At 22.7% G+C, this 13,677-nt stretch overlaps 4 protein-coding genes across 7 annotated transcripts; 2 read left to right on the forward strand and 2 right to left on the reverse strand.

Moving 5' to 3' along the window:
• Positions 1-675: 675 nt before the first annotated feature.
• LOC100577120 (dual specificity protein kinase TTK) lies at positions 676-4,575 on the forward strand. Its single transcript, XM_003249254.4, has 6 exons — positions 676-2,259; positions 2,364-3,056; positions 3,143-3,303; positions 3,384-3,595; positions 3,670-4,050; positions 4,126-4,575. Exons 1-6 carry the CDS (start codon positions 1,214-1,216, stop codon positions 4,144-4,146), a joined length of 2,514 nt encoding a protein of 837 aa, XP_003249302.2. The 5' UTR covers positions 676-1,213; the 3' UTR covers positions 4,147-4,575.
• On the reverse strand, positions 4,406-7,153 carry LOC411404 (nucleolar complex protein 4 homolog B). 2 transcript variants are annotated; one of them, XM_394878.6, is made up of 6 exons: positions 6,774-7,153; positions 6,578-6,680; positions 5,926-6,339; positions 5,815-5,862; positions 5,365-5,728; positions 4,406-5,273 (listed from the first exon to the last, which is right to left on the reverse strand). In XM_394878.6, the coding sequence occupies exons 1-6, from the start codon at positions 6,906-6,908 to the stop codon at positions 4,769-4,771; spliced, it is 1,569 nt and encodes a 522-aa protein (XP_394878.2). In that variant the 5' UTR covers positions 6,909-7,153; the 3' UTR covers positions 4,406-4,768. The 2 variants fall into 2 exon arrangements, with proteins under 2 accessions (XP_394878.2, XP_006558474.1); XM_006558411.3 differs by having other exon boundaries at positions 6,578-6,718; positions 6,774-6,913.
• Positions 7,154-8,491: 1,338 nt separating this feature from the next.
• Positions 8,492-9,516, forward strand: LOC724489 (ubiquitin-like protein 5). 2 transcript variants are annotated; one of them, XM_016911114.2, is made up of 3 exons: positions 8,492-8,639; positions 9,123-9,318; positions 9,388-9,516. In XM_016911114.2, exons 2-3 carry the CDS (start codon positions 9,141-9,143, stop codon positions 9,414-9,416), a joined length of 207 nt encoding a protein of 68 aa, XP_016766603.1. In that variant the 5' UTR covers positions 8,492-8,639; positions 9,123-9,140; the 3' UTR covers positions 9,417-9,516. The 2 variants fall into 2 exon arrangements, with proteins under 2 accessions (XP_016766603.1, XP_001120009.1); XM_001120009.5 differs by having other exon boundaries at positions 9,396-9,514.
• Positions 9,517-9,992: 476 nt separating this feature from the next.
• Positions 9,993-12,832, reverse strand: LOC410076 (probable uridine-cytidine kinase). Of its 2 annotated transcripts, none has more exons than XM_006558410.2 (5): positions 12,522-12,832; positions 12,102-12,358; positions 11,880-12,025; positions 11,652-11,798; positions 9,993-10,130 (listed from the first exon to the last, which is right to left on the reverse strand). In XM_006558410.2, the coding sequence occupies exons 1-5, from the start codon at positions 12,648-12,650 to the stop codon at positions 10,012-10,014; spliced, it is 798 nt and encodes a 265-aa protein (XP_006558473.1). In that variant the 5' UTR covers positions 12,651-12,832; the 3' UTR covers positions 9,993-10,011. The 2 variants fall into 2 exon arrangements, with proteins under 2 accessions (XP_006558473.1, XP_393563.1); XM_393563.7 differs by having other exon boundaries at positions 9,993-11,108.
• Positions 12,833-13,677: the final 845 nt, after the last annotated feature.

Below are 13,677 nucleotides of genomic sequence, written 5' to 3' on the forward strand. Positions count from 1 at the left end.
TAATATAATAATGCATATTTTAATATAGTACAATAAAATTGTTTTTCTTTATTATGATTATTACAAGTGTTCAAAATTTGTATTAAACCAAATAAGTTATGTATTTTTAAACTTAATAATTTTTTTAAACAAATATATTTAAACTAAATTAAAATTATTTAAAAATAAGATGCATAAATGGAAAAAAAGGACAATATTTTTCATTTTATTATATATATTCTGAATATTTTAGATATGTATATTCTCACATTTTTTCAATATCGATTTTCAACATTGTATATTTATCTACTTTAATAATTGCATACAAATTTTAAATTCATTGTAAAATATGAAATTTCAAAATAGTTAATTTTTAAAATTTTAGCAAAGTAAAATTTATTCATAAAACTTAAGCATTTATAATATTTAAAAAATATGTATTAGTAAAGAAATTGTATTTTATGTTAAAATCAATGATTGTTTTTCAGTCATCTATTATATATCATACACTTTCAATTTATTGTCAAATATAAATATAAGTCATTGTAATATAACATAACACACTGTAACATGTCATTATGTAAAATATTAAAAAACATTATTTTTATGTTAATTTCATTATATTAATTTAATAAAAAAAAACCTTTTGATGTTAACTATGAATTATATATTTACAATTAATTTACGTAAAAGCGCTAATTCAGTTCTGAAAAATATCCCTAAATTTATAAAGTTATGTATTGCAACACTGTTAACGTTAACCAATCAACGTTCATGTTTGAAGTTTGAATTTTATGACGTAAACGAAAAACCAGTATAATATGAAGCAAACAGTCTAAAACTATAAAAGCTAATTATGAATTTTAATGAATGTATTTTTCAAAATTAAGTGTTTTTGATGATATTTAATGAAATGTGTTTTATATTTTTATTAATACATTCAAGAATTATTTGTTGAATGTTATGAGTCAAGTGATTTTTACAGTCATAAATACGATAATGCTTGCTAATCAACAAAGTGAAAATAATTACAATTGTTTTGTTTTATTTGATCCTCAAGACATATTAATAATTTTTAAATATATCAGACATCACTTTGAACATCCAATTATTCTAATAGATTTGGATATTTTGAAGTGATATATTTTACATGCATACATCTTTGTTATTCTTTTTACTAGTATAAATTAATTAAAATTAATTAAAAGAAGAATAAATTTATATTTTTTTTAATATGTCAGATTTATCAACAAATGACAGGCTTATGTTAAATAACATGGATTTTCAAAATCATACCAATTCACGTCCAAAATTTCAACCAATACGAGTAAAAGAATTATTACATTTTTGTGAAAGCGATGATGATGAAAGTGAGGATAAACCACAAGATTCTGATATTGAATCAGATTTTGATGATCCTCAACCTTTACCACAAGATGATCATGTTGAACATGATTCAATTCAATCATTATCTTTGCTTAATGTAACATCTAATAAGTTAAAAGAAACTTGTAAAGAATCCATATCATTTAATAATATTATAGAATGTGAGCCTAAAATTAAGTCAACATTTCATGAATATGAACATAATATGACAAATGAAAATATGAAATGTGAACATTCAAATCAAATGCAATTAAATATTCAAACTATTGCACAAGAAAAACTTTCACAAACTGAACACAAAAATAAGTACATTACTAATATAGAAATTAAAGAAGAAATTAAAGAACAATTGACTCAGGATCAATTTTTAGACCAACAAACTTCTTGTAAAGTGAACAATAATACTGAATCTATTGCTTCTACATTTCAATATTTTGAAAAGGTACCACAATTTGGAATGCATAATTTGCAGAATATAAATTGCAAAAAGGAAGCATTAGAATCAGTAGAAGAAAAATTAGCATCCATAGCAAGTGAAGAAAAAATTCATCATGAAAATGTATCTTCCAAGGGTAAATCATTAATATCAGATACAGGAACATTTGTAAATTCTACTGATCAATGGTTACAAACTCCTTTAAAACATGCATCTAATTCTATACATCCAGATCCATGTTTTTCTCGTAGAAATATTATTCAAACTCCACAAAACAAATTATCAGATCCAACATCTAAAGATCATGGATTAGCTTTAACTGTTTCATCTCATTGGTCTCAAAATAATATAAAACAAACTCCATTACAGAACAAAAATATTAATTTCAAAGATTCTATGCAAACTCCAAAAAATTCTTTTTACTTTACATCAAGCATAGGAAAGAATGAAACTCCAAGGTATATATATTAATATAATGTGATTTCTTTAGATATATTAATTTGTTTGTTAAATTAATATGTTAATATTAATTTATCTTTCTTATAAATATACATAATTTTAGATATTTCGATACAGGAGGTAAATTAAGAAAACCTTTAGCAGACACAGGAAGTTTTATACAAAATGATGCTTATAATAGACATTTATTACAAGGATCTCAATTTCCTAAGGTAAATGAAGAAACACCTAAAATTCAAAATAAATCATCATGTGAAAATTTAAATAAAACAGATTTGTCAAAAGAAATATTTGATACATCAGAAAATGTTGAACATCTGGAATTAAAAGAAAAAAAATATAATCAAAGTAAAAAGGATAAGTTATCAGATAAAGAAACAATAAATAAAATATCAAATAAACATGTTCCACATTGTATCAAAAATAATAAAGAAATTATAAAATCAGTATATCAGAATCAACATTCAGAAGTTAGTAATCAAAATCAACATCAAGAATTTAAAAAAGTTATAGATAATCCGTTAAATTTACAATTTTCAATGCCATCTAATATTCCAAAATCTAGGCAAAATAGAACTCTTTTTGTTAAAGGAAAAGAGTATTTAATTTTGGGTACACTTGGTCAAGGTATGAGTGGAGAAGTTTTAAGAGCACAAGATTTATCTTCTCTTGAGTTATGTGCTATTAAATGTGTTAATCTTAATCGTATGGATAAGGACTCAGCACAAGGTTGCTTAGAAGAAATTTCAATGTTACATAAATTACAAGCACCATGTGTTGTTAAAATGTTTGATTAGTAAGAAACATTTTTGCAAAAATATATATTATACATATATATGTATTGACATTAAATTCAAGTTTTTTAGTGAAATTTTATTTTAGTGAAATTAAATATCCAATGGTATATGTAGTAATGGAAATGGGTGATACTGATCTCAGTCGTCTTTTAAAAACAACATCTCAAGAAAAACAAATTCCTCTTACAATGATTTTATATTATTGGACAGAAATGTTAACAGCTGTTAAGCATATACATGATAATGGTAATATCTTAATGTAAAAAAATCATTTATTAAATAATTTAATAATTATATATAAATAATTCTATTTCATAAATTTTTAGGAGTAATTCATTCTGATTTAAAACCAGCAAATTTTTTATTAGTACGGGGACGATTGAAACTTATAGATTTTGGAATTGCTTCTAGTATGAATGCTGATATGACATCTGTTGTAAAAAATTGTCCAATAGGAACTTTAAATTATATTAGTCCAGAAGCATTAATGGATATTGGTGGAAATTCAGATTCTCCTACACAGAATGTTAAATATAAAGTATAAAAATAAATTTTTTATATATAAAAATAGAGATTAAAGAGAAAAATTATATGCAAATATTTATTTTACAGATAAGTTTTAAATCAGATGTATGGTCTTTAGGATGTATTTTGTATAGTTTAGTATATGGTCATACACCATTTCATCATATTCGATCACAATGGGCTAAAGTAAATGCTATAACCAATCCAAACTTGAATATTCCTTTTCCTAAAACTCTGTCAGAAGATGGTAATAAAATTACATTTTCACCACCAATTTTAATTGATGTAATGCGAAAATGTCTTCAACATAATCCAAAAGCACGCCCAACAGTAGCTGAACTTTTGGAAGTAGAATATATTATGACTACAGGAGAACATACTTCAATAACACCTCCTGAAATTCCAGCAAATATTTTAGTGAAAATAAAGCATACATTAAATGAAGACGAATGGCGGCAATTAACATGGGTTTGTAATAATTTTTATCTAATACTAATGATATAAAAAAAATTATTTTTTATATAAATTTTACTTATATTACAGATTTTGGAGAATAGAAGATAGATATAAATGAAATATTTCTAATTATCTCAGATTAAATATTTCTAATTATGTACATAGGTCTTTTTATACATAATAATTAGCAATAATGGAGGGCTTATTTAAATATATATATATATAGTAAAATATGGGATTATTTCACAATAGTTGTTAAAAATATGAGATTGTACCATGATACGATTTTAATTTGAAGTCTACTTATGTTTATTTATATGATATACATTAAGTAGACACATTATTGTAAATGAAACACGGGTGACTATTAAATTAAAATATCTTTCATTTTATTATCACACATTCATGCATACAAATGACTTTTTTAACAGAATTCATAGCATTCACAAGTAGCTATTGTGCTAGACAGCTGCATGATTGGAAATCTAAAAATACATATCTACATGTTGTTCGTGAAATAATGTACGCCGAATCAATTCCATTGCAATTATTTTTAGACTTTAAATAATACAAAAGTATGCAATATTTTCATACTACCTTTTAAACGTATAAAAAAACGCAAAAAGTTTAGCATCATTTTCTTACGTTTTCATTGAAAAACAGTTCCCTTTTTGATAACAATGCATATTGCACAATATGCATATATAATGCATAATTTTAATATCGCCAGTCAGTGCATTGTTGTTAATTGCCAATATTGCAATAGCCTTTCACCTTTTGGTAATGCCATAGAATTGGGTCTTTCAAATGTTAACATAATATCTTTAACCTTATTTTTTAATTCACTATCAAATAAATGTCCTCCAGTACGTTCTAATGCTGATGCCATGTCATATTCTACAGAAGGGAGAGGTTCGCGAATGAAACGTGCAGCACTAGCAATACTTGGTACTATATGCCACTGTAAAGCTTTGATTTCCCAAAGACTACTAAGAAGTGCATTGCTTAATAAAGGATCTCGTTCTTCCATTAAAAATGGATCTCCTGCATAATTATTTTCTTCTGATGAAATTTCTCCTCCTTGTGGATGATCAATAAGACGTTTTAATCCAGGGTGCCTAAGTAAAAGATTTCCAACAAAAAGTAAAATAATAAGAATATCTTCAGGTGGTGCTACAAGAGTCAAACGTGCGAGTCTTTTTGCAAAGGCAGCAACTAATGCTTCTGGTAAGTGTCTAAAAAAAAAAAGAATATATATATTTTTATGTAATTAATTATTACATAATTTATAAAAACAAAATATTTTTAATTATTTTAAGCACTTACGTTGAACTGAGAAAAAGATCAGATAAATAAAATAAACGTGCTTTATATTTTGTATGAAAAATTTCTGGTTCAAACATAGAATAAAGTTTGGTAAAAATATTTGGATATTCCAAATTATGTTTGGTAACTAGTAAAAATACACCTTGCAATGCAAGTAAACCAATAGGTCCATCTGCATCCAAGGAATCCATAAGAAAATCTGTTAATAAAACAGGTTTTTCTAAATGTGGCATAACTCTTTCTAAAAGAACTATTAATAATTGTTTATGTAATTGTGGTGTTAATTCCCAATGCATGACACAAGCCCAGACTTTATTCAATGCACGTCTTGCTCCAGCTTGATCCCATATAAAATTCTTAGTAGCTAGAAAAAAAAAATATATTTAAATTAAAAATAAAAATAAAAATTAAAACACATAAAAAAAAGCATAACAATTATATCCTTATTACCTTGATGTGGTTTACACAATAAATTCTTATTTTCAGACATCTCATTTTCTGTAATACAATTATTAAAAATTAATTCTAAATATAATAAAATATACTCTATTTAATTTATACCTTCAATTTCCTTTGGCAGTGATAGTTTATGTATAAGTTCAAGCAAATTTTTAATATAAATTTCATGTGGTTGTCTTTTTGGAGTAAGAGATGGAAGACATTTCCACGTATAATAAAGAGCATCTGGATATTCTATAATTTCTTGAAATCTAGATATTAAACCAGCATTGTCCTTCTCCGGCGAAAGCAGTTTCATTAAAATAGGCTTTAATCGATGCAATGGAAAGTAATATCCCAAATTGCCAATTGGTTCCAATGGATTTTTACCTTCCTCAGCCATAAGTTTTATAGCAGTAGTAAGAGCTTGTAATTGAATGGCAGGTCGACATTTTTCCATTGAGGTAAGTATCTTTTCCCATATTTCTTCATAACAGTTTCTCAACCAGTTGATATATCTTGCTTCAGGACTTGGCTCTGTTTCATAAATCTTATGGAAAAGCTATTCCATGTTTTTAAGCATGTACAAAATCAAAAATATATATATCTTTACATTTAACTTTGTGTCCAAGATATTTTTTCACAAAGTATTATACATGTAAAAATTTATAATTCTTACCATGAAATTTAAAAATGAATGAAAACGTCAAATACTGTTCACATACACAACAATTAATTAGAAAATATTAAATTTTATATATAAATTTTAACGTACCTGAAATAGTAAGAGATATTGTACGCTCCAAATACATGTCACCTCTTTTCAAAACTTCGACAAATATTGTTTCTATCGTAAGTAGACAAGACAAAGTGGATTCCTGATAGAGTGATCAGGAATTTTAATAAATGACATAACCTTAAAAAGTTGATACATTCATGAATTTTGAAATGGTTTTAGAATTTGTACTTACATCCCATTGAGAAATTATATCTACTAAATTATTTGCATGTTTTCTTGAAGTTAAAAATTCCTGTGCTTTTTGTCTTAAAAGTTTTGACGACATTTTTTGAGTGGAAGCGCCGGGAAGTTCTGCTGCATCCGCCATCGTTGAACATGAATTCAATAATGGCAGAAGATATCAAGAATATGCGAATATATTTTTTTATACCTGTATTTTTTTTTTTTTTTGAATTACTTTATCCTGTAAATCTAAAATATTTTATTATAAAAAACAAATTAAACGTGACGAATATTGATAATATATATTATCAATATATATATGAATAACATTTTCTGTATTAATTAATTCTCATTTAATTTGATATTCTACTACCAACTTCTTTGTTTAAATGATTAATTTAGTATTCCCTTACCAACTTCTTTATTTAAATAATTAATATCTTTTATATTAATTTGATTTGAATAAATTAAATATAATATTTGTAAACATTTATTATGAACGAAATTATAATATTGATTTTTATTAAATTATCTATTTATAAAAAAAATGACGTTTCTCAATAATAATAAAAGAGTAATTTCAATCATAAATAACTATAATTATTAACTAGATAACAAAAAATAATAAAATAAGTTACTATATTTTATTCTATTTCTACGAAGTTATTAAAAAACAAATTTAACTTTACGAGTTTCTTTTTTTTTTATAGTTTTTTTTCTATATTTTCTATATTTTCAATTATTATCCGGAACATTTTCAAAGAACATTGATTTTAATCTATTTATGGTAATTTCTATTGTTTTTCTGTAATAATAATTTATATATCTTTCAATTATTTTAACAAATATATATACATATATAAAATAAAATAATATGAATACATATATAAATATATATAATTATTTAAATTTGTATGAACAAAAATTTACTTCGAATTTATTTCGATATAGGGATTGATTCAATTTTTTTTTTTCAAGTTCCTCAAAAACTTGAGAATATCTAATAGGTTTTTCTGCAATAAAATAAAAATTCACCGGATATTTTTGAAATAGTTCTAAAAACTATTTCTGTTACTGATGCTATGAAATTTTCTTTAAGTTAGATATAAAAAAATTGTAAAAAGAATATTCATTCAATTTTTAGATATAATATATAATAGCACATAATATAAAAAAAATATGTACAGAATGTTAATATATTTGTCAGACATCTTTGAAGGATCGATTCTAGAGACCAAAATTAGTATACAAAAATGGAGCTTATTTATTAAGATATAATTAAAGTTAAATAAAATAAGAATTTATGAGAGATGAGATAATTCTTATGCTGTTCTTTCATTCTATCTTTACTTTGTTTAATTAATGTAAACTTAAATTGTTTATAATTTAATAACTTAAACTTTTACTAACATTTACTAACATTTTTGTATGTCACTTTTGTATTTATTTTCATTAATAATTATTTCTATTTAAAAATGTTCTATAAACATATCAAAATACTGTATATTATAAATAAAATTATTTATCTAAATTTAATAAAATTATCTTATTTATCTTAAATAACATATATTTTCGTGTTTTTAATAAAAAACTTGTATGAAAAAGAATAATATTTTTTTATAAATATCATAAGATAATTTCAATCATAAATAACTACGGTAATTAGATAAATAAGATAAAATTATGAGTTTTAATGTTACGTGTAAACATACCTTTAATATTAACATTGTGAGTTTCGTAACACTGGTTGGTATCGATATAAATGTATACATAAAATAATTTAGAAGTTCGATTATGAGCAAATTGAATCGAAGTGTTTCTTTTTAAAATACGCACAAATAAAATTTATTTTTTAGTAACGTTAATATAATAAATAGTAAGTAAATATTATATATATTGAAAAAATTTATATAAAAAAATATTATATATAAATTGTAAACTGTTACGAGATATACAAGTAAATGTGGAAGAATTAAAAATGTTTTGTTCATTGTAAATAATATTTTATAATTTGCAAAATTATTAATATTTATAATATAACAATTTTTATGATGGATATTTCCATAATTTAAGATTTCTTTTTTAAATAATCATTTAATTTAAAGAAATAAATTATATATTTAAAATTATATATAGGTTATTTTATACTATTAATAAATATATAGTTTTAAATATCTAACTTTAATTAATATTAATATATATTCATTAACATTAATAACAAATATATAAGAAAATATAGTTTCTATTAATGATATATTTATTGATTGTTGTTTTTAATAACATTTAAAAATAATTTTGAATTTTATTTTTTTTATTTACATTTTGATAAACATTTTGAATAATTATTTGTTTTGATAAGCAATCAAAAATAAAAAAAATGTTAGAAATAACATGCAATGATCGTCTTGGAAAAAAAGTTAGAGTTAAATGCAATCCAGATGACACAATAGGAGATTTAAAAAAATTAATAGCAGCTCAAACTGGAACTCATTGGGAAAAAATTGTTTTAAAAAAATGGTATACTATATATAAGGATCATATAAAATTACAAGATTGTATCCTTTCAAATAAAATATATTTTCAATAAAATAATTGTCAACATTATAATATTTTCTTTAATTTAGCAAATCAGATGAAATTCATGATGGCATGAATTTAGAACTTTATTATCAATAATTAATATTTAACATTGTATAAATTAATATGAGATATATATATATATAATAACAATAATAAATTTTATATATTTAAGCATCTTTTGATTTTGCATTTTATACAATTTACATATATAATGTATATAATTATTATACAATTAATGAACATAAGTTATATTAAAACAAATATATATATAATAACTATACAATAACAGCAAAAACAATCTTAATTTAAATTATTGATACTAATGAGTGTTTACAATCCAGAACTTACTATTTAATATTGCTATTTAATATTTAAATATTGCTAAATTATTTTTATAAATTGAAATATATCTAGAGATATATTTTTTGTTGAACTATAAAATGTAGTGTTTTAATAACTTTTAAATTTCTATATATAAATAATACTAAAATTGAGTAAAAAATATAACTTATAGTATATTTTTTTTTTTAAATTTAATTATCATTTCAATTATATCATTAACTTAATATAGAATTATGATGTTGAAAACATGATTACTGAAAAAAACAAAAAATACAAAAAATACAATAACTCATTTAATTTTTTTAAGATTTTTAAAATTTTAGAAATTAATGTGGCCTCTTAGATAATTTTTCTGTCCTGTTTACTGAACTTTCAGGTTGGATTGTAACTCTACCTCTGTTGCTTAAGAAGTCTCTTATATGTTGCACTATCAAATCTATTGCCACTGTAACAAAATATAAAGTTCATATAAATGAGTGAAAGTAATTTTGTAATAATGGGGAACGTAACTTCTTTATTATTACTTCACTTATACAGTTTAAATAAACAATGTATCAAATTACATAATTCAGATTATAATTAATTTGTATAATAATGAAGATTTAATTGAGATTAAAATGATTTGAGCATATGAAAAATATAAATATTGAATAAACAGAATAGCACCATATTGAATGTAATGCAATTAAATGTTTTTGAATATGGCAGTATATGAATAATATGTTAATTTAAACTAAAAATATCACATTATTCAAAGAATTATACTAGGAAATATCTTATGTTCGCTTAAATTATAAAATTTCAATTTATATACTGATGCATAAAATAATTATTAATTGAGAAATAACATTATGTAAAAAAAGCTAAATTTTTGAAAACATACATAATTTTATATACATTGTATATTCATAATGATTCTTATAAGTAAATAATACTAAATCGTTTTTAACATAGATCAATCTTATGAGTAAACTTGAATAATTATGCAATATTGGAATATTTAATATTTAAACGAGGTATTTTGTATAATTATACACTATATCCTAGCTTTAGGAATAGTGAAATCTTACCTAAGTAAGACAGTGATTTAATAAGTACATACATACTAGAAGCAATATTGTTTGCGACTTAGTATAAATGTAATATAAATACGATTGTATAAGTATACAAGAGATATATTTTGTATTTAAAAAAGAAAAAGATTTAAGATTATTGCAAACTTTATCCTACATCAATATATAATATATCAAAGTGTAATGTTTATAAGTGCGCATATCATGCTAAAATCATCTGCTGAGCGTTTCGGATGAGTTAGTCGAAGTACGCCTATGTTGATAGATGTATGGATGCTGCCTGGATGAGTTTTCAGCCTTTTTCAAACGCAAAATGTCCCAGATGTGGTGCACTATAAGGTCTATTGCCACTGTAAACATACAATAACCAAACCATGTACGTTCTTATATGACCTTCACTTTGCACTAACTTAAAAGATAACTTGTTTTAGCAGCCTTTACATACCAGGCAGCATCCATAAATGAATATGAATATATATATGTATGTATATATATATACATATATATATATATACACACATATATACATATATGAAGAAAAAATTTTAAGCTGCCTTATTAATCCAAATCTGCACCTGAAGTGTATTAGAGAATACACATTTTAAAATCATCATATAATAAATATTATACATATTACAATACAAAAGATTATAATATTAGATTATATCATAATTATATCATAAAATTACGATTTTTATAATCAATTAGGTGCAGATTTGATGAAGATGAATTTTGGTTATGATACAATGTAAATTATTTATATGATAGTTAATAACAGCCATTGCATATTTAATATTAAACAAGTGTAATATAATATAAATAATTTATGTATTACTAAATTAAATTGTTTCATGCAATGCTTATATTATAATAATATAATTGAATTGATTTACCTGTATTGTCTGCACCTCTTGGTATAATAACATCAGCAAACTTTTTAGTAGGAAGACAGAATTCTTCAAATGCAGGTTTTACAAAATTCATGTATTGATTCAATACATAATCTAAGTCTCTTCCTCTTTCTTTTATGTCTCTTGGTACTGTAACAATTAGAAACTGATAATATTCAATTTTTACAATAATATTCAAAAAAATATTTAAACATATTTAAACATTTTTACCTCTTCTAGCTAATCTAGTATCTGAGTCAGTATCCACAAATAATTTCATATGAAATAAGTCTCGTATCTTAGGAAAATAAAACACTAAAATACCTTCAAATAAAACAACATCAGCAGGATAAATTGTTGTAATTTGATCTTTCATTCTAAAATATCCGCCAAAAAATGATTAATATAACATTATAACATATAATAAATATAATTGATTTAAATGATACATACAAACTGTTACTTCTATAATCATAGGCTGGTATTTCACATTTTACACCAGCTAATATATCTTGTAATGTTTGAAGTATCAAGTCATTATCAAATGCATCTGGATGATCAAAATTATATTGACCCTTTTCAGCTTTAAGTTTTTCAGCTGGTGATAAATCTCGATAAAAACTATCTTGTGAAATACAAACTACTTGTCGTTGCATATGATCCATATCTACTTGTCCTAATTTTTCCATTATACGTTTACATACAGTTGACTAAAAAAAATATATATATTATATATAAAATTTTAATTTTGCGATTGATAAACAATTTATGAATCTTAAATGCAGAGGTTAATTAACACAAAAAATATATTTTGTTTAAAATTAAATAAAATTAAAATATTTTTAAAAAAATATGAAATAATATATTGCTTACTTTCCCACTGGCAGTACCACCTGAAACTCCAATTAAAAAAGGTGTTTTACTTTCTAAACCGTTTAACTTTCCATTAATACCAAAAGACATTTTTCGCGGAGTAACAATATTCATTGACATATCTGCCATTGTAAAAATTTTTTTTAGATTTTTTGAATTTGAGTAAACAATTTACTTTAAAAATGACACTGTAAGAATAGTTTTGCGCATAACACGAATGATTATAGTATAAGAATCAGTGGAAATATATATATAATCGGAACCACATAAATCATTACATTAAATACGCGCGCGCATCAATGAGCGATATTTGAACAGAATACATTTATTAAGAACATTATAAATTATAAAATTGAATTTTGTACAAATTAATTATTTATATGTATTTATTATATTTAATTTATACATTTTCATAAATTAATATTTGATTTTCATTGTTTATTAAATTATATATCATTTGCTTTATATAGCTCTTATCGAATTTTTTCATTATATCAGTTTAGATATTATATCTGATTTAGAAAGAAGAATTTATAACTTATTTATAACTTTGATTATTATCTGATGAATTATTAATATCGGAAATAATCAGAGTCGATAGATCTAAAGTTCATATGATCGATATTATTGCACATTCGTGCATCTTTGATCATCAATTTAATTACTACATTGATTGCTTATTTTCATGAAAATGAATTTTGTTTATGAATTTTGAACCTCGGAAGCTATTTATTGAATTTTGAATTTATTTCTTTATTGTAAAGAATATTTAAAAAATTTGATTTATTTTAATATAATATTTTTTTTATAAATATATTAATTTAATTTTTTTATATAAAATTTATGATATTCCTGCATTGTAAATTCAACCATGATTTTTGTAGATTTTAATTACATCTGGTAACTCGTTTCATTGAACGGATTGTGATATTTATAAATTTAATATTTATTGAATTTTTATATTATAAAATTTATGAATTTATGAGTATTTTACCATTTTTATTATTTTGATTGATTTAGATTAGTAGTAGTATTAATATTAGTAGTAAATTATGCCACTAGTATTATTTAAAATTAAAATTAATAATAAATATAATTGCGAAATTGCAAAAACAATTACATATAATTTCATAATTAAATCATCATTGAATTTTTA

This window comes from Apis mellifera, linkage group LG3 (genome assembly GCF_003254395.2).
Source record: "Apis mellifera strain DH4 linkage group LG3, Amel_HAv3.1, whole genome shotgun sequence".
NCBI classification, from domain to species: Eukaryota; Metazoa; Arthropoda; class Insecta; order Hymenoptera; family Apidae; genus Apis; species Apis mellifera.